General features: G+C 42.5%; 1 protein-coding gene across 1 annotated transcript in view; it reads left to right on the top strand.

Annotated features, from left to right (window-relative positions):
* Positions 1-2,737: 2,737 nt before the first annotated feature.
* P2RX7 (purinergic receptor P2X 7) overlaps positions 2,738-22,052 on the top strand; it is a 356,033-nt gene continuing 336,718 nt past the window's right edge. The window contains exon 1 of the mRNA XM_069619560.1: positions 2,738-3,030. Coding sequence (XP_069475661.1) covers positions 2,882-3,030 — 149 coding nt within the window. The 5' untranslated portion in view covers positions 2,738-2,881. The remainder of the gene's footprint in view (positions 3,031-22,052) is intronic.

Below are 22,052 nucleotides of genomic sequence, written 5' to 3' on the forward strand. Positions count from 1 at the left end.
AGACATATATTAAGTAATAAGAGTTTTGGGCCCCCCCCTGCCACCCATGCGTCCTTACTGGTTCTTTGTCGCACTCTGCGGCCTTCTCGTCCCTCAGCCCAACCCAGTGTCTCCTCACTGCGCGGCCCGCTCTGTGCTGCCTCTGGCCACCGGCTGCCACGTCAACGCTGCACTGCCATCCCGCTGATGTCGGACGGCTCTCCGGCATGCAAGGGAGTTCACGGCAATGTCTCTGTTTCCGCCTTGCCGGCCGCTGCAGCACTTTGGGGTCACCCGTGGCTCACCTGTTGCGTCCCAGCTGTCCCTTCTCTTCCACGCCCAGCCTCTTCTTTATTTCTTCAGAGTGCCTTCTGCCACCATATTACGGATGGTCCCCGCCCGTCCTCCCGTTCAATGGACTTTCCGGGTGGCATGCCCTTCCGGGGAACTTCTTTGCTTCTAGGCAGCTGCACACAACATCTTCACGGGCCAAGTAGCTCCGGCCCCTATCAGTTTCTTTTGTTCACCGCCACCATTTTTCAGCTTCCCTCGCAGTTCTCTTCCACTGCGGCAATGTCCGCACTCAAAGTCTCTTATCATGCCGCTCCGTGCAATTCGGCTTACCTGTTGTTTCCGATTGTCATTTCTCTGCTTTGGAGCTTATTTCCACATTGCATAATCCTTTCCGTTTTGCAACATAACCCCATTGAAAATCCCATTGAAAGTCCCACATTGCCAGTATAATTTATTCACCTTCCCACAGTAGAATCTTTATTAGACTGTCTATATTAGTGTCTATATTAGTGTAGTCCCTGTGATAAATCTCTCAGTTGTCTGTATAAACCTTATTTTGAAGTAAATCAATTCATTCCCCATTGAAATTCACAGAACAAGTTGGTTAAAATTGGAAATGCACCCCCTTGTGTTTAGTGTCTTTCTTTAATAACTATAGTCATTAAAGTATAGCCTCAACAGAATTAGTCTCTGTGTAACTGAAAACCGAATTTGCCCGTGTAGTGTGTGCATTACCCCTGAACTCCTAAATTGCATCTGTTGTGTTAAATAACCCAAACAGTACTCCCATTGAGAGTAACACTGTTTGCCTAGAATCCTATCTGTTATCTGTCTTTGTGCTTGAAAACCGATTTCCTGTCATTGCAAATCCTGTGTAAAACGAATTTCCATTTGCTGTTTGTATTTCTCTTTTGCATTTGCTTTCTCCCCAAAATCGATTTGCCTACCTTGTTTCCACGTTGCCCTGGTGTGCTGATTAGTAGTCTCTACGCTTCCCTATCTCCTCAAGTGTAGCAACACAAATTTCCTTTCTAGCTGTCCCCTAGGAGTTGTGAGTAGCTGTGCGAGTAATTAGCAAAATCCGATTCTGCCGTTTTGCTCAAAAAGTTTCTTTTCTGACTTCCCAACTTGGGGTGGTGGGCTTTATTCCAAATCCGAATTTTCTCTCTCTATCCTTACTCCTTGCCACTGCCTTCCATTCAAAAAGGAAATTAAGTTAGCTGATGTTTGGGGGTCAGTGTTACAGTGGGAAGTGCTTAACCTTGGTGCTGTCACTTGATTTAAAACTGTTTTTCCTGTTTGCCATTAAAGATCCATGTGAACTGTTAGGATTTTGAACCAATTGTTCTGTAGGAATGATTGCATTTGTGTTGCCACAACATTGGCGGCTGTTGCAAAATTGATTTTCTTTTTCATTAAACCATATATTAATAAATACCTTATTGATACACACCGGCTTGGTTCCCAGTCCATTGTGACACGGGGTGTTTGTGAAGGTTGGGTGCGAGACGGGTTGGGGGCCTACTCAAATAAAAGAACCCGTGGTTTATTAAGGATAAAACGTGTTTTTATTGTGTGCCACATTCATTGCCAGGGGAAGGAGTCCCTGGCAGGAGTGTGCCGTGTTATAAAACCGTGACACAACCCCCCTGTATACTTATATATACTGTATATTATGATTACTTATCATGTGACCATCCAGATGTTTCGGACTACATTTCCCCTGATCCTTAGGGATCTTGGGTGTTTAAGTCCATCTCTGGATGGTCATATAATGAGTAACCATAATATATATTATCAAGAGGGATGCAGCAGAGTGTTATAGGTCCATAAACCTTGTTCAACGATATGCTGTGCTCAGGCCTTTAACTCGGTCTTCAGGGCAGCAGGGCCCATAATATCTGCTACTGTGAGTGCCACAGACCCTGGAGCAGGTTTTAAAGAATAATTACCATTTAAAAAATGGGTAATAATAACACCTGCTATTAGCTGCAGGAATCTGACATGAAACACTACATGAGAACACGCATTATTAAATATAGTACTACCAGTACCAGAATGCAAAGAAAAGACGACGACTGCATGTATAATTTTAGTACTGCTCCAATTACATATCTTGAGCGCCTTACCCATCAGATCCTTGTTTCTGTAATCTAGTCTTGTCTGATCCCACACACTATAATGTTTTATGTACAACACCTGCTACTATAAATATTCTCTTTATAAAGTGCTCCACTTCTCCTTTGAACTAGGTCCACGGTACATAAAATACATTTAAAAAAGGAAGAGTTGCAAAACTACAGATCCCAGAATGCACACGAGAATTCACACCTCTGGCTGAAGAAAGGTTCTTTTCAGTTGTCAAATCAACACATATATAATAACACTGGGAGGTTTTTAAAAGGGGAAGCCAGTTTTCCCTTGCTTCCCCGGTTAAAAGTACAGAGGGTGGGCATTTGTGCTTGAGTAAAACAGGGCAGGCAGACAGGAAGGAACGGAATAGACCATAGGCTGCTTTTGCTGTGTGCTCGCTGTATCTTTAAGTGGTGCGGTCTGCTTTTCTGGGAGGGACAGAAGAGAGCACGAGAGAGAGAGAAAACAGCGTTTGATGCCCGAGACGGAAGCTGCAGGGATGGCTGGTGGCTGTGGTCTGAGCGACATTTGCGAGTATGAGACGAACAAGGTGGTGCGCATCCGGAGTGTGAAGTACGGCACCCTGAAGTGTGCCATCCACCTGGTTGTGGTGCTCTATGTGGGGTAAGTCTGACCCGCGCACAGTTGCTGGGACATCTGACTCGCCCCACCCGCAATCTCTTCTCTTCACTGCACGGCTGGCGCCGACTTAAAGGCGCGTTTATGAAGCCGAAGTGCCATTAAAGAATGCTGTCGAGAACTACCGTGCCTCTTTGCTGTGGTGTTGCGCGAATGCGAGAGCCGGGGTCATGGCACGCTCTCTAATTACGGGTGCCTTGCTGTGCACAGCTTGCCAGCGAGGCTTGGGGTGTCTTTTAGAGGCATGTGATTGCTCAGCAGCTTACACATCCCCTGGCTGATTCAAACGCTATCGCTCCCTATCCGCGTAGAACTGAAACGAGAAATAACCTCCTTTGCAACCTCAGACCTGCCTACGTTTGAAAATCAAAAACCCTGATTTGTCTGCGGTGTGCGCACCCCTCGCAGCACCCACAAATACTATAAACGATGCCCTCGCCTCACCCGAGGCGTTTGGGCTTTGCACCTGCTATCGGGGTCCAGTTAATACCTCCATGTCAGTGCTTGGGTTCCAATAGTTTTTTGGTATGCAGTACACGGGAAGCAAGTCAGTCTGGTCTGCAAGTAAGTCTTAAATGCAAGTTCCTTATTTAAGGCCATTGTCACAAGTAAATATTAAGTACATAGCAGTGACCATACATACAGTGACCATACATGTATTTCACACCAAAGATATTTGTTTTTCCCATTTACTCATTGCAACTTCTTGAAATGTCCCTTCTCATGTTGCCACTAAGTACAGCTGGCAGAGGCAGGGCACACTGGGGTAGGGCTGAGCCAGTACAAAGCCTTTGGCTCTGGCTCTAGAAGCCCAACGCGGGCCGAGCCAGGATCGCATGGTGGCTGGACCAGGGGTGGAGGTTCAGGTGGATGGCGGCACGCGGGATGGGATGGGATGGGGTGGGAGGGGGCTGGGTTAGGTGGGTAGTGTCTTTTTTATGGGTTGAGGGTCTGGGAAAGAGACCAAGGGGATTTTGGTGGTGGGGGAGAGGGACAGTGTTGTCCTCTTGTGTGTTTGTGGGATTTTGCGCGCACTTCGGTTTTCTAGCTCCCCGCTTAACATTTAGTATTAGGAATCTGAAAAAAAGAATGCAGGAATTGCAATGTACTATTTGGGTGTATTTAAATGTTACTGTTTTGACATTAATAAACAATTGCACAACTGTTTAATTGTTAGATCATCTGTTAGGGCGCCATGAAACACTTGTGTATAGGCGCGTTACAAATGCCATATGATATGGGGCAAAAGCAGGGTTTACACATTTTTCAATAAAAATCTGAGTGAGATAAAATTATTTGGCCAGGATCTCAAACTTTAGCCAAATGATGACGCTGGGATTTGAGACCAGTCTGCAATTTAACCGCTTGACTGCCGATCTTCTCAGATGTAGTTAGGAGAAGTACGTGTTAACGTTTGGCTTTTAAGAATTCCCTGTTTGTCCAGAAATCATAATAAAACAGCTTGACAAATATCTTTATAGAAACATGTTGAGCAAAAAGGATATAGTTGTAGCTTTTTCCCCCTCCCCCCTAGAAGAGGAATACACGTTTCAGGATGCAAAGTAATGCAAGCTTAAAAAAATGGCCTTCACGTTTTGCAAAAGTGCTTCTAACACTTAACGCGCCATAACCAAGCATGCTGTGACGAGTTTGGCTGATTTATATGTTCAACTAGACATTCTTATTTAACCCCAAATATCTCTTTCCGTCTTCTAATAACCAAAGGGTATTAAATGTGTACATTACCCCGTGGGAGCCGTGTGACCTTTGCTGCCCGAGCAGCATTGAATACTAACGCCCTGATTCGCAGAGCGTTTTCCAATGCGCTTTTGTCATTATAAAGCGCTTCTGTGAATTAGGCCCGAACTCTCTCAGGCATCCTCTGATCATTAGAGGGAATGCAGCTGCGCTGCGTTTTATTGCAGCCACGGCAATCCCAGAGGTTTCATGCTGTTATCCGGAGAAGAGCATTAAAAACCGGGAGGCTACAGGAAAAACTCGGAGGTTAAAGTGGCCTTGTGTACCACGACCTCTGCCATTTTATGGCCTCCTAGCGCTCGGATCTATAAGTAAAGTAGTCTGATGCTAAATGTTAGAGCCTCTGTCTGGTGAACACAAAAAAAGGAGGATGTTGGAAACATTGTTTCTACTTAATACAATTTTGTCGCTTGGCCAATATTTCAAGCATATCAGACAAAGTTGGTTCTGGCTGTTTTGCACTGCGTGGAAATATGGGTGATGGGAAATGGCTGGAGGGTCAACTCTGGAATCAAACCACAGGTTTGGCTAAAGGCACACGTTTTTAAAAATACATACATACTCGCATAGCTGTGCCTAACTGCTATGATGGTGCAAGACAGAACCGGGGCACTGTGGAATATTGAATTATGTCGCACAGGACAGCCTTCGTAGAAGTATTAAAGTTGGAGACTAAGGTGGCTGGCGGCTTACTCAACCTTAACTAATGGCCACGTAGTCTGGAATGTAACACATAGATTGGATGCATTTACTGCTTATGGTGTGACGATATACCTACTGCTCTGCAGGAGTACAGGGATTTGTGGTGGCTAAACCGCTTAGCCAGTCCCAAACTACTACTAAACCAGAAGTGTTCCCAATCATAAATGTGAAACGGGCACAGACTGACAGGTATTCCTACTAGCCTCTTTTGGTATCGTGGACAGAGGGCAGGCTAAATTGTTCAGGACGTGTGTGAGCTGCTACAGTTGCAACAAACAATAGTACAGTTGTACCAAAATAAAAGCATGCCTATCAAGGGACTATAAAAGTAGGGACTTTAATAATAAAAAAAGAAATCAATGCACATAACTCATCAAAAGCACCAACCCTATAAAGGAAACCCAGATAATTCAGATTTTGAGCGGAAAGGGAACTCTGGGTTGAAAAGCAGAAGTGTTAAAGCAAAAGATTTAAGTCCCAATGTTCAAGGTTATATCTTTAAACCTCTGGGTCAGGGCTTAAAAGTCACAAAGGTCCTTTTTAAGATAGAACCGGGAGACCAAGCATCTACAAATACTTTTAAAAATGTTTGTTTATTTTTAGCTCGTCTTTAGGGCTCAACAGCATGAAGCCAGGCTTCTATTTCTTTTGCTGATGTCGAGAGAGTCAGGCAGTCCTCTGCTTCCAATGGTGAGTCGGCGTCAAGCATGTTTGAGGCGCAGGCTTCCGTTGGATTGAGTCAGCGTTGAAGATGGGTGGTCGATAGCATCCAATGGTTCAAGTTGGGTGGCGAAATTATGTTTCGATTGAGTTGGCATTAGAGTCCATGTGCTTCCATGGTGTCAAGATGGGAATCAATTCGAGGATACCCGCTTCAATGGGTTGAGGTAGCTTCTAGGTGCCTTGAAAACCAAGAGCGTAGTAACAAAAGCAGCACTGTCGTCCTGTAGTGTCTGGAAGTGAATTGTGCACGGTCGAGCTGGCTTGTAGATATCTTGGTGGTCAACAGGGTCCGAAGCTACTTCTGGGTTGCTGGGAGACCAACCCAGGGTCTTTGGGGGTAAGGTGAATCCTTAGTTCCGCACCTCCAGTCCAGGATATTTGTCTGGCACCTGCAGGGAGTCCATCAGCTCCAACAAGCGGGATCCTGGTTCCAGTGTACAGGCAGCAGAGAGGTCTTGGTCCACTTCAGTGTCACCTCCAATGTTGCCTGGGGATGGGTTGAGGTCGGAACTGCTTTGGAGCCCTTTGTCTTTACTTCAATTCCAGAGGACTTTGGAATAGACTGTATGTCCAAAAGAGTTCCACTAATTCATTTTGAGTCCAAAGAGGATTCAACGAAATTGAGGGTTTCCTTTCCTTAATATGGCAAAATATTACAATAGATTTGTCCAAAGCAAGCCTGTGGTCATGGGCACAATCCAAGCTACTGTAACAAGCGTCCTTTGCCTTCAAACATCACACCGAGAGTGATTTGTCTGCAGGAAGTAGAAAGGGATAGGGGTTGTAGAGAGCCCTAGCAGAAACCAAGATGGTGGAACCTCTCTCCTGGCTAACCTCTCTTCTGCACTATTCTAACTCTGCCCCTTTCCATGTCTTCTGCCTTTAAAAGGAAACCGTTCATCAGCACTCTGGTGTGAGGCTGGTTTAGGTCAGGATTGCCTTTTGAAGCATGTTTCTCATGGGACTTCCCTGGTAGTGTTCCTGCACCTTCAAAGGAAATTATTGCCTTCCTCAGGGGGGTCAAAGAAGCAGCTTTCTGAACATTGTCCCCCTTGGCGGTTGTGGAGACACCTAAGCCAGATGGCTAACACATCAGCTTTGTCGTAGCTGGAGTACTGTTAACAAAACAAAAGCTAACAATTGTATCCAAATGCTGTGGCTGTATAATTGTGGGACCCCCAGTAGCCCCTATTCCTTAACTAGGCATGATTTGCTTATTTTTTAAAGTTTACAATGTGCCTCCAGGCTGACTAGGATACACAATTTATGTTTTGAATCGGAGGTGCAGATAATTAAAACGCCACCTCTGTCCGTTGGAACTCTGTGTTGCAGCTGTCAGGAAGTCACATGGGACCTTTTCAACCTGCCTTGCTGCCACTGCTTGGGGAGTCAGCTGACTCTCTGAGCAAGGCACATGGGTGCACTATATTTTTGGCTTGGATCAGTATGAAATTGTGGTCTGATTAGCAGGTGTCGCTTTCAGAAAAATAATTGCCTGAATCAATTTATGAATACAAATAATTTCAAAACATTCAGACTCGCCCTCGCCAGATGGCATTCTGTCATATGTTGTAGTTCTAAAAATAGAGAAGCTAATGAGTGAAGGACATTAAAGTAAATTGTGAGCAACCAGAGTTATCGCAGATCAAAAAAATATTGGGAAGTTTTTGCTTTTGAATCGAGAATAACCTTAATCAGCTGGAGGCTTACAAGGTAACTTGAGGCTGATGGAAAATACCCTACGTTGAATGTATTTGCCAGCTTTGCGGGGATAACCATATGATTGAAACATTTTCAACATCTCTTTTGGATGTGTGGCATTAAAGACTAAACAATGACTATATTGAATAAACAATTACTATTTTGGAAAGCAAGTTCTTATGAAACCATTGAATCGTGACATCTTATTGGAATGATATACGACTGATGTGGATTAGGAAGTGCCATAGAGGTTTTGCTGACAAGCCACCTTTGCAGAGGTGGTTCCAGGCAGCATTGCCACATACACCTTTTCAGTAGACTGTAAGGTTGGGGCATGCTGTGTGTGTGATGAATCCTGCAGAGTCCACAAAGAAACCCTACCTAAAGTCTCTTCTCGGGTGGCCAGGGAAAAGCAGACGCTTCCTGATCCTGACCCAGTGAGTGGCATTAGCTGGGTGGATCACCTGGAAGAAGGCGGCCCCAGGGGAACGGGAGAACTTTGTGGGATAAGATGCAGTATTCATCTTCCTTAAGGAAGGGAGTATCTTTAATGCCAGAATATGTAATGGATTGTTGTCAGCAAGAACCTTTATTTTCTCAATCTATTTGGCGGACCTGGGGTGTTAGAAATAACAAACATCCCTTAAGGCAGGGGTCCTCAACCTTTTGTGCACAACGAGCAAAATGTGGATATCAAATGAAATGGTGAGCAACACTCATTATTTGGCGGAACATATCGACACTCGGTTGGCGTAAATATGATTGCAACACAAATTAGAAATGTATTAAACTTTAAACCTGCTAATAGAACATTTTAATTTGCAGTACACCAGTTTTGTAGACCACATGCAATTCTAGTAAAGTAAATCTGCAAGGCCTTTAGCTTCATTTTACAATGAGTGGTTGTTTACAGGAAATATTAAGGAACCTGTGTGCTCAGTAGGATTTCTTTTTTTTTTTTTTGACAGATAGGACCGTTCAAGTTGTTCAAATATATTGTAGGACTAAATAAAACTTAACCAGTGGCTTCAGCTTCTAGAGGTAAATAATTTAAAGAAATGTAGCGCTTATGTTCGGACAGTAAAATTGGTCACAAATGGAAGATTGATTTTCAGGTGTACTTTGGAATTCTGCTCTGGGATTTTCCGGAATCTTTAGTGAAAATGGTGCATACATGAACAGTAATGCTGTTTCTCAGTCATTGATTACTGTATTGTGGACTGCTTTTTATTCAGGAATGTTATGCCACTTTGTATTTCTGATTGAATAGAGGGTGATCACTACCCACTTGAGTTAATTTTCCGATGGCATGGGGTAGGCACCAAGAAGATGTCCGACAGCCAGAGGGGCTGGTTCGCGATGCCTAAGCTTGACAAGGAGGCAGTGGGGAAGAACTACCAATTCACAAGAAATTAAGATACTCTCTTAAAACTGTTAAACAGTTCGGAGGCCACAAAGGAAAGTGCCAGCTTGTTTTTTGGTTGAAACTATCAGGGACAGAGCTATTGGCTCAAAGTAACCATATTTTGAAGCCATCAAAAGCAGGTTTCAGGGGAGGGTAAACTACTGCTTCCCTCCGAGAACCATCACGGAAAAATACAGTAAGGTTAAGGGAGGGAGATTTTTTTTCTGTCTTTTTTTTCAGATTTGGAAAAACCATTTGATTTTATTGAAACATCTTGTGGCATAAATTGCATTTTAGTGGGTCGCTAGTTTGTTAAATATTATCTGTATGTGACGCAGACATCTCAGCGTCTGTCCCATATGCAGGATGGAGGAATCATACATTGTTTGTCCCCCACCAATAAAGGTGAAAAGCAGAGACATTAGTTGGCCCCAATGTATTCTTTTCCTACTTTGACTTCACTACTTCTCTTAGGAAAGTTAACCCACCCTCCTCTGAAGGGGGCATTTTATAGCATGCTTCTTTATGCCGATGATGCAGCCATTTTAGCGCCGGCAGGTCTGCAACAGGGCCTGCTATACACAAATTACTATTTTGGGAGCTATAGTTTTAAATGAAATATGACCAAATTATGTTCAGGAAAAGGGTGAAACCTTGTAGCTGGTTTTGAAATGAATGTAAAGATTAGGATGGGGGGTGGAATATAACAGTATTTGGCACTTTGCCAACTCAAAATAGCTCTTAAGCAAGAACTTGTCCGATTTTGGGAAAGAGGTACTTGTCCAAAATATATATAAGCTGCCCTCTTTAGCTGTATGTGCTGACTTGCGTATACAAATTTGACGGCAAGGACAAATCTGTGAAATAAGATCCCCAGAATGCAGGAGGCTGATCCTAAAGGTACGCTTAAATTTACCCAGCCCTCAAATGATGGCGTGCACGAGGAAGCACCAAGTGTGCCTGCAAAATGGGGTTCAATGAAGATTTGGTTCAATTTCTGTTAATTTGTCATTGTTTCAGTGTTTGGCATCAGCATGTGCATGCATGGAAGCAATGTTTATATATAATTAATTCTAAGGGTCAGGTTTTTATATAACTTGTTTGAATATGTTAAAGCTGCTTTTTTAATTTTGGGCGTGTTCTCTTTGAATTTTATAAAATATGATGCATGTTTTTAAATGTTGCTAGCTTAATGGAGGAACATGATTAAATATTGATTGTATGAGTAATACTAGTCAGTACACGGTAGGCCTTACAGATCACTTCACTGGGTCTTTGGAGGCTACCTCCCAAGAATTATTTTGGCATGTAGTGGCAAATAGAAAATTTTAAAGCGCTTGGGCCTGTTACATTGGTGAAAAGTTGGTTAGGAATAAAATAATATTGTCCTGAAGGGTTTGATCCCTCTTTTCTCTGCCCAAATGGAGGTTTTTACACAAAACTTGGTCGCAAACATTGGCCAAAACTTTTAGCATTTGATGCCCACTTCATAGAGGTGTGTGGTAGTGTTAATTGGGTTTTTGGATGAATTCTTTTTAATTTAAATATATAAAAAGTAACTTAATTGGATTTCATTATGACACATTAATTTGTATATGCCGATTATCCACATGCCAGATGGACAGAGTAGCAAACGCCGATAATTTTTCTACTAGGACACTATGTAATAATAAATATAGGTGACACTAAAAGTAATATTTCAGGTAACTATAGTGCATGGTGGCATCAAACACAAACCTCACTTGTACAAAAAGCAGGACCCAGGCCTCCAGATAAGGTGCGTACTAGGCGTTTTTACGCATGAAAATCTTGTAAATACGACAGCTTTATTATTTTTCTGTGTACATTTACACACAAGTTGTGAGCAGAAGGCAGTGAAAAGGTCAGGTTACTTGACAGAAGCCAGAACGCTTTCAACATTTAAATATATACAGGAGAGATCAAATGGCCAAACATTAGAGAAATAAGGAAAGGTGTATTCTGTCACAATGCAGAAGGCTGCCGCATAGCAATGATTTCCATACGTCGGCTGGATGTCACATACATTTTACTCTCTTGCAAAGGAGAAAAGTCATTTTTACTCTCTTGAAATCACATTTACGCTCAAAGTGTAAAAATAGGGAGTAAAATACTCCCATCTCAAAATCTTATCAGGGCCTGCACATTTTTTAATAAAGGGAGGTTGAGTATGCATGCCATTTATTTGTCCATTATCCTCCTAGCTGTACAAAGGAACAAAATATGACAATTATCTCCAGGACACAAACATGTGAATGTGGTTCAATTTAGCTCATGAATACATTTGTCAGCTGGGAAAAGTATCTGAAGATGACAGGGTTTTAACATTGACACTGCTATAATAAGTAAGGACATGTACTGAAATATAATTTACATGGTGGCAACAAACTCAAATCTTGCATTTACAAAAATAACTAACTGGAACCGCAGGAGGACATTTGTCAACATTCTCACGCAGCCTGGGACTCTGTCCTGGCTATACTGCTACTGAGGTCTCATCCCCTCAGAACCGGTGGTCGGTCAAAATCTCGAAAAAAAAAATCTCGAATGACAATAAGGTCGAAAAAAAAATCTCGGGGGGGAAAAATAAAGTCGAATTACTCTTTTTTTTAATTATATATTTATTTTGGGGTCCGGGATTAAAAAAAAAATGGGTTAAAAAAAAGGGGGCTTTGGGGGGGGGAACCCCCCCATTTCGAATAAAAAAAGGCATAAAAAAGAAATTCTAATTTTTTTTCGACCTTTTTTTTTTTTTTCGAGATTTTATTTTTTTCGATTTTATCACTATAAACCCTCAGAACCTCCTTCTAGGCCTCCACACCATGGCCCAGAGCAACTGGCGAGCAATAATTTAGGACCCCACAAGCAATATGTTGCTCCCAAGCTACATGTTGGGGGGGGGGGGATCACTGCTTTAAGGGTTATTGACATTTATAGAAGTGTGGCGCTTTTATAAGTCCCAGAGAAATAAGGAAGATTGTTTGTAACTGCTACCAATTTAAACCCTGCGAAATCCCATTCTTTAATAATGCCACAAACTTTGTGTAACCATTATGGGATTCCATGTGATAATATATGTGAGAAGAGTAGTGAACTTAATGATGTTTAATTTCACTGTAACAACCACATTTTACATTGGGGTTTAAGTCCCATAGTTCCCAGAGTACTGGGACGAGAAAGAAGACTGCAGATGCACAAGACTGTAGGTTGCAGTTAATCAGGAAGAATGACCGACAACGGAGGACTGGAAGGTGCATAAAAAGCCCCTTCAGGTGCAGGCCTTTAGAGCAGGAGAACGGGATAACAGTAGTAGCAGATGGAGCAGTTTTGTATTCTCCACGTGGAAGCAGAAGGCAGATGTGAGCGAAGACGCCGGGACCTCCAGAAGTGTGATGCCAGTCCAGAGCGGGTCTCGGAGGCTTGTTTGCAGTTGCAGAAGGCATACCATTTTGCAGATTTTCTGACGAGCAAAGGAGGCGAAGGAGTTCTGAATTGCTGTGGGATCCGGGAGAGCTCTGAAACTCACAGAAGCGGGCTGCTGGAAGCTGTGCAGAGGGGATTGCCAGGCCGTGCAGGGAACCCAAAGTAGAAGACCTGGAGGCAGCGAGGTGACCGGACGCGCATGCCAGACCCGGTGAGTTCACTGTTACATTGTGACCACAGAGGGCTCCTTAACCGCTTGTTTGCAAAGTCCAGGCAATTTTAAAACAAATATTTTTTTAGTGTGCGTATGCCAACCATTGACTTTTACACATTTAAAACATTTCATCTACAATTTAACAAGCATACTCGCCTATTAAGAGGAATTTACAAATTCATACATCTAATGTAGTTCCATTTCTATGTAAGTCAACTTCACAACTTCAATTGCAAGCAGTCTTTCATGGCCTGCAATGAGACGTTCCCAAAAAGAATTGCTCGTAAGCCACATATTATGGTCTACAGACTGACCCAATCGTTTTTCACAAATTTCTCTTGTTCCTTTGCATGATATTAAGATGTGATATAACGATTGAGATACATTTAGGTTGCAAGGAGTGGGAAGAAGTTGCTTGCCTCTTGCAGACGGAATTTCCCCTATTTTTTTTACTATATTCAATCTTATTCTTAAGAAGTCCATTCTCATTTTTGGGTCCGGAAATGGCGTTAAGTAATTTGAAAGAAAATGTTTTGGCTTGTCGAAATTTGTCAGGCAATTGAATCTCAAAATTGAGATTAACAAAGTAGTGTTAAAGCAGAATAAGTTACCTTTTTGAATGTTGAACTAACACAAAGCAGATTAATACTTCTAATGTGACTCAAGCTGATTTAAGAAGGTGCAGAGGGCACATTAAGAACTGGATAGTCCTACCAGAGAAGTGTGATTGTGACATTGTGGGCCTGAGGGAGATCCAACAACCAGAGAGGGCGATATTTCAATGCTGAACCAGTGACCTTGTGAGGCCTAATGAGAGCCAACAACAAAAGAGGACAATAAACCTAGAGAAGAAAAGAGAAACCATCATTACCAACGCCAAAAGAGAAGTAAACCTAGGCAATTATAAAAGAACCAGAATTGCCCAAGCCAAAAGAAGGTGGTTAAGATATTGAGCACCGAAAGACAGTTGCTCCTCTAGAAAGGTGGTCTCAAAAGGAAAATGGTTTAAGCCCACATTGCCAAAACCTAGGAAGTGTTAGTACAGAATCATCATCAGCAGTTGGTTGACAGAAAGGGGAGAAATGAGAATGGCAGGCCTGCTGCCGTTCTGAAAGAGAATATTCAGAGCGAGAGGAGCATAACCTGCAGAGAGTGTGGCAGATACAGAGGTGTAATAAATAGCACCAATATGTTTTTTTTCCCTTAAAGCATTTCATATACTTGAAATTGTGAATCACAAGACATTACTAACCTGTTTAACCTTTACCACTGAAGTACCTACAAGTAGTAGTTTGTTCTGACGTGTCAGGAGAGTACATCAGGTCAGAGAGTGTCATAGTACTTTGATCTGTGCTGGCAGGAGAGTACACCAGTACAAACAACTTTGTCGTGATAAGCCTGGCAGGTGAATGGATAAGGTGGAAGCCAATAAAGTACTGTAGTGTGGTTAACAATATTGAGGCAGTTGAAGAATCATTAGTGTGTTTTGGTGAATTAAAGCAGGAGCATCCTGACCAGTTAATAACATTGAACAAGAGTTGTGTGAACTGCTACAGAAGTGTTTCAAGTTGTCAACCAAGTGGTTTTGTGTACTATGGCTGAAATATTATAACAGACCTTTTTGTTGTTGAAACCAAAGAAGAAAGGAATTATTCTAGGCTGATTAGAAGATGTTGTTTAAAGGTCTGTCACAAAGAGAAGGAGGGAAATTTGTTAAATACTTATGAACTGTTGGTTGAATACGATCTTAGAACGTTTACTATCAAAGTGGAACAAAGACTTGAGCTGAAACTTTAAGAGACCGGATTCCCCGAACTTTTGAACAAAATCCTGCTTAAATCTGGGGAAGCAGAATTCACCAAGATTGGAAGGAGAAAACATTGATGGTGATCTGAATTGCATTGGGTTATTGTTGAACTGCCATATATTACCTTGATAAGTTAGTATATGTTGTGTGAGAAACCTTTTGTTAGTTTTTTCCATAGTTTATTTTAAAAAAAGGTAATGGGCGCTCCTCTCTAGAATGAACATGGCATGATGCCTGTTCTGGGATGAGAGTTTGCAGCACACACTTTTTGCTCGCTGTGCCTTTCACAGATGGGGAAATATCCATTTGCATATCGGTCTTTGTCCCGCCCACATGGGCAGTCCAGCACCTAAATGCTATGGCAATTCCTCTCTGTACAAGAGTACCAACAGCAATGGTTTATTTTATGCAGGAAAATCCTCATCAAGGGAGGGAAAATGAGGTGTTATCCAAACTTTTGAGTTAATAAAATGGCGTCTATTGAAAAACCTTCACAAAGTTGTCCGCCTTACATTTCTGACCCCTCCCGTGTGGAAGCAAAGTAGAGGAGAGATGGTGTCAGCGACTAGGGAAGGCAGGAGATAACGGAGAAGGAGATGGTGGGGAAGGAAAACGGGAGTCATGGAGGTGTGTTCTGCAATCACTGAAGGAGATGTTTATGGTTGGGGTCGGGCAGTGGAAGCTAGGGTTTGCAAGTGCCTCTTGGATATGCGGAGGGAACTGGCAGGTGCACAACAAGAATAACTTCAGGGGGTGGGAGGGCTAACGCATCAAATGGTAGGGGAGGGGCTACGTTCAGAGTTTGTGGGGGTGGGGTAAATTTACTTGTATGGTGCCCCATTCCCGGTTTCCTAAAGTAATGTTTTTTGGAAACTAGGGTCAAATTAGCAACAAATGGTGCTATTGTCAGTGACATTTCCCAAAAACATGATCTGTTTAAAATACAAAATTCATGGTTTGAAGGTAACTGTCAGCATGGTATTGCTGTGGCTCTGATGTGGTGCGTGGTTGGATTCATTAGTTATTAGTTCATGATGCATATTTAGCTGCATTGTACGAAAATCGTGTCTATAAGCTATCAGTGGGCAGTCGGAAGGCAGGTCTCGGGAAACTGACTAGATACTGTGGTCCCTGGATTTTTGTCGTGGAATAGGTTTAGCTGACATAGCATCGCCGAGCCTCACAAGCCATCTCAACACCCAACTCCAGAAACGAAACATAGTTTACACACAATGGAATGTACATTAACTGAAGACAAATGTCAACACCACATTTCCCTAAACACTGCACCAACCCACCACAGATGAACCAATACAACTCTCCACTCTTTAAACAACACTCCGACAGACCCCTACAGTCAACCACACAAACAATTTACCTTGAACGCAAATTAACCACTGCTCCTAAACAAGTCACAAAACTACAGACATCCTTATCTTTTCAGATCTTCGCACATCAACATTGCCACAAAGAATCCTTGCCCTACCCTGTTATTCCAATAGCCCGCCACTTACAGATCCTGAAGCTCCAAGAAACTGAAAAATGGAGAAGGTGTGTTATGTAAGACTCAATAACATGGCATAGCTGGCCACAGCAAAGAGCTTCACTCGCTTTAGTTTGTGGTATTACGCTGAAAGGCCTAGGCAACTTCGAGACTGGCAGCAAGAGGACAGCAAATTAATGTCAGTTCGCTATGCTATAGTCTTTTGGTCCAGTAATTGGCTGATGAGAATATATTTCTGCCTGTCAAAGTAAGGCATATGGGAACTGAGGCATGGCCACTGCATCAATAATGTAATTCTAGCTGGGCGGCCCCCGAGGACCAATAATGGAGGAGCACAAGGAGACACAAAATCATGACCTCTGCTTCACTGTAAGACAGTCTTTATTATTTTTTTTTTATGGTGTCAACTTAATCACTTCCAAGGGCTCTGTTTTTTCCAGTTAAGTCACAGTGAGATTACACACTTTGTTTAAGCAGTGAACCTGTGATTTCTTGTTTTATTTTTTTTTATTACCCCCCCTTGCAAATTGGGCACTTGACAAAATATCTTCTGGACACTACTTAGTACAAATATGTACGTTTTGGCTTTCAAGGACTACATTAATACTGTCTTGTAGTGTTTATTTGAAAAATACAAATCCCATATTGAAGCAACCTGACTGTGCAAATACTTCCACATCCTGAATGGAAGTCCTAGATTGCAAAATAATGATGGCATGAAAAAAAATCATTACTGTGCTCGAAATTGATATTAGTTAAGCAGGAGCTAAAGCAGCTCTTCCGTATACAGCATCAACCAGTGACCATGAGCTACAACGGCGGGACTAGGTGCTAGTACATAGCCTTCCATACATCACACATCCACATAAGGTGGCATTTCATCTAGTCCACTATTTATGACCGGTTATGCTTTATATGTCATATAGCTATGTCGTAATGTTTATTTATAAATTGTCCCAAACGCACAACTTAAAGTCACATAGGTGTGTTGGTTTGGCATCAGTTGGCCTGGGGAGCCAAAAGTAGCTCCTGGTAGCTGTTGTCAAGCTAACCAGGCTTTTCCAGGCTACACGCAAGAGGTAAATGGCTCCCAGCTCCCCATAATTTCGAACCCTGTTAGGCACTGGGATTTGAGCACCTTAAGAAATTATGGGGGTCCTTGTAACAATTTATTGGACGGCTACTGTCAGCTTAGGGAGTGCCCTGCCTCCCTAATCAAGGTGTTGCTTAACCAGCCGCTGAACTGATTCTTATTTGGGTCAATTCCCGACCTGTATAATACCACTCGGCTTCCTTCCCCTGTGCACCAATAAGCAAGGAACCAGGCCGCTGCATAGAAATTAAAAAAAATAATAATAAAAAAAATATATATATATATATATATATATATAACAGCCACGGTAATGGCTGTGTAGTTATGGTTAAGTTGCTGTTTCCATAGGAAGAGCACTTTTTGGGTGGCTTATAACTCCGGTCCCCTTGGACGAATTCTCACCAAACCTTGCAAGAATAGTATATGGGTCACGCCGAATGTTTTTGCAAAGTTTGGTGATGTTTGGTGCAGGGGGGCAAAAGTTATGGGTGGGATCCCAAAACGTCTTTTTTTTTTTTTTCCCCCCATAGACCGAATGGGGGAAAAACTTTGCGCACACCTACAGGTCAAACCATTGGACGGATTTTCACCAAATTTGCGGCAGGGCCAGGGGCTTGGTCGCGAAAGCGTGCTTTTGTAAATTTGGTGACAATCCATCCAGTAGTTCCTTTAAAACGACCCAAAAATATGTCTAAAAAAATTAGTGATATCTATGTCCGCTCCGCGGTCACACTTCCCTGTTCACTCCGCGGACAAGATGCCGATTGGCCAGGGGGTGGCGTCATGACCGCGGACATGCGACGTCTTCGCCGATTGGCTGCAGCGAGCCGTGATGTGCGTCAGAATGTGTGGATGCGCCCGACATCTTGTATCCGACAACAGCACGGTCGCCACCAAAGGCGCAATGCTGTTTCTGAAACTGTTTTGGTCTCCTACAGTGCTTGGGGAGGTTCAGAGCGTATGAGATGGGTGAAATACTGTACTTGTTTGGCAGGCAGGTGTTAATGATGTATTCGCCATAACCGCGTTGTCCAGAATGTTTAAGTACTGAAAATGAGGGGTCTAATAATGATAGTACTTCATTCCGTGCTGTGCGCAGGCAACTTCAAACTGTTCTAAGGACACGCGTGGTGTTAGCGAACATTACAATTGGGTACATGCTGTAGTTACCATTTTTGTTTGTATGGTTGTGCTACTAATTTATACACCCCCATGGGTGTGATATGCTGCAGTGGTTGTGGCCAGGGCCTAGAGTCTTGGGTGCATGGCAGACCATATTTCTACGTAATGAAGTTACAAGCGAGAATGGGTGCGATATACTGTGGTGTTTGTGGCCAGGACATAGTCTTTGGTGCATGTCCGCAGGCTGTAGGCCGTACGCCATACTCCTAAAACTCTAGGCCCTGGCCAGAACCACCACATCATATTACATCAAACTATTGTTTAAATAACTTGCGTGTTATTTGCAAGTTAGCGGCACTGTTTCTCATGCTTCTTCATTACAGCAGCGCTGCTGTTTCTTGGGGAGGAGGGATGGCTTTAGCTGATGTCATTTTCAGATAAGTAGAACTTTTGCTAAAAATATGTCAAGTGTAATGGTAATCGCTGCATACCAATATGTGTTGGCGCTGTGTAAGGGAAATGCTGAAGGTGGATGTTACTACATCAATATAAAATCTATTTCCACACTGTCCACGAGGCATAGATCTTACTGTTAAGTGTGTACTGATTCTGGGACTGTTGCGACTTGACTGTCGTGTAGGCAGAAGAAACCTCCGTCCCCAAGTGTCGGACAGAGCGAGTCCAAGTCACTCCCTGTGCAACCCTTGAGGCCACAGGTGGGACATGATACTTCCGGAACCACGAACTTCTGGAGACCCCAAGCCACTGCAAAGAAATCACCGGTTAAGTACCCAGCCAAAAACAGTAATCACAATAAGCAAGACAGTATAAACAAGTGTGGTTACCAAAAAAGGGTAGAGATGGCGCTGCTGACCCTTTAGGGTTGGAGGTTCCAGGACTCACAGGGGCAGCGCTCCCCAATGCGGAGAAATGAGCCCAGTTAGGAGTGTGGTAGTTAAGCCCACCTGATCAAAAGGATCCAGATCCAGGTAATTTGAACAGAGTTAAGAGGATCAGAAGACCAAGGTGCCAAGGGATAATCCAAATACAATCCAAGAAACAGTCCGTGGTCAATGATCAATGTTCATCCAAGACGCCAATAACCAATGGGTTTTCCAAAAGAAGTCCTTGTTCATAAGCTAAGGTTGAGTTCCATAATCCAAACAACGATCGCATTCAAAACGCCAGACAGAGTCGTAACGAACAGCTGTGAAGCATCAAGTGTCCGGACGACTGTTTAAATGCTGGTGCTACCGGAACTACTTCCTTGTCACGTGACGCGCGACCGCATCACGTGAACGGGTTTTGGAGTCACGTGAGCGGGAAGCGCTAGTCACACGACGCGGAAGCAAACCGCAGGATAGTCTATCTCTCAGGCGCCAGGGGATATGCCAGTGGAACGGGCGCAATCGAGAGTGTGTACCGTTGCGGATGAACCGTGCTGGAACACGGGAAGTCAAGGGCTGCACACGTGAGTCCCGGAACCTGACTGAGGAATGGGATGGGGTTGAGGGACAAGGGCGAGCCCGGGGAATTCCAGGGTTGCCAGTGGATGCGTGCGTGAAAGGGACACGTCACCGTGCTGTACGCCAGCATATTGTGATGTCGCATTCTTCGCAAGGTGTATACTGTTTAGCAAAAGAACCTTGCTAAAGGGACGTTCTGGTTACGTTGCCCTACTGGAAATCTGACATTCAATACAATTTTTTTTATTTTTTATTAAAATGTCATTATACTTTGACCTACTAAAAACCTGTAAAATTCACTCAAAAAAAACTTTGTTGAGGGGACGTTATGGTTAAGCTGCACTTCTAAAAACCTGTGAAATTCACTAAAAAAAACGTTATAACCCGTGACATTATGGTTCGAGGTAAAACCGGAAAACCCCTGAAAATCGCCAGTTATGGTAGGCTAAGCAACCATACCTTCCCTCCCCACTTTGCACTGCTAACATTAACACCCAGGACATGAAAGATGGCATCACAAATGTCATTGATGACATCACGTGTATTTATTTTTATGAAAACTCTGTAGAAGGGATTCTTATTATAATGTTGACCAAAACGTGTCAAGGGTAATTGGAATAAATATAATGTGCTACTCAGTGCATTAAGCAATGCATTGATATAAATAGCATTCTATAATGAAGTTCTGTCAGTATACTAAGCTACTCATGCAGAAACATAGGCAGTGTGTGCAGCATACATGATGCAGGTGCAATATTCATAATATTTCCATGTTGAATATTGAAATAACTGCTTTCTTATTAGAGTTTTGCGTACTGTGAAACGTGTAACAAGTAGCTAATACTTAAATGCATTATTACAGATAAAACACAAAGACAACAACACGTATACATATGAGTATATACAGGGAAATTGAAGTAAGGAAAAAAGCAGCAGTAGTAGCAGAAAGTGTTACTAACGTAACTGATTATCTTTATACAGAGAAATCATTGCTCTGTTTCAAAGCTGCTACTTATCCTATGCATATGTATCAAATGATTTGACTGGACCCTAAGGAAAGTAGTGTGAGTAAAATATATACAAATATGAGCATTTACAGGGAAAATACAGTAATAAAAAAAAAACACCAGAACTATCAGACAGTTCTGATAACCCTACTGATTATCTTCATGCACAGAAAGGATTTCTGTCTTTCAAGTTTGTATCTTCCCCTATGTATATGTTTCATATGATGTGACTGGACCCTAAGGGAATTACTGTAATAACATACTTGAAGGATGTCTACAAATATATAGTACATTTTCAATTTTTAGTTCCTGACTGTTACTGAAAAAAACCATATGGCATAGATATGTCAGTAAAGGAAAAAAGGGGGAGCCAGAGATTTGATGTCATCAATTACTTTTGTGATGTTATCTTTCATGTCCTGGGTGTTAGTCTTAGCAATGCACATAGGTCACGTGAGTTATGGTTGCTTAGCTTACCATAATTGGCGAATGTGAAGTGTTTTTCGGTTTTACTGTGAACCATAACGTCCCCTCAGTTTTTTTTTTGAGTGAATATATAGATGCATATATAGATTTATTTTAAATTGCAGAATTAATAATAGCTACATCACAAGCCACCGACTCTGTGGCACAACACAATCTTTAGTGCATAGGTAATGTACTTCTCATTCAACAGCAGATATTTCTGAATAACATAACATTTCAATTTCTATGAACACATGTTTATTTTTAAATCGCAGTGCATATCGCATAGGAACGCTTGGAAACAGTCATTTAAAATCAACACGTTTTCTTCGTTCTTTAACCCAAAGCAGTCTCAAACGTTTCTGCTATGAGTATTACTTGTCCACTCTCCAGGAGTGCATTTCGGGGTGCATTTCCTTTAACTGGAGATTCACACTTTGCTTAATTTATTAATTTTAAAAAATGCTCTTTTCTCCCAGCACCCCAACCCGGCATCAGTTACATGTGACACCCCTTGGTTTGATGGCAAGGTTTAGGGAGTGGGAATATTTTGGGAACTTCATTTGGCTTTATTTGAAAGACCGGGTTTGGGAAATGAA

This window comes from Ambystoma mexicanum, chromosome 10 (assembly GCF_040938575.1).
Source record: "Ambystoma mexicanum isolate Mex_15411 chromosome 10, UKY_AmexF1_1, whole genome shotgun sequence".
In the NCBI taxonomy this organism is placed as follows: Eukaryota; Metazoa; Chordata; class Amphibia; order Caudata; family Ambystomatidae; genus Ambystoma; species Ambystoma mexicanum.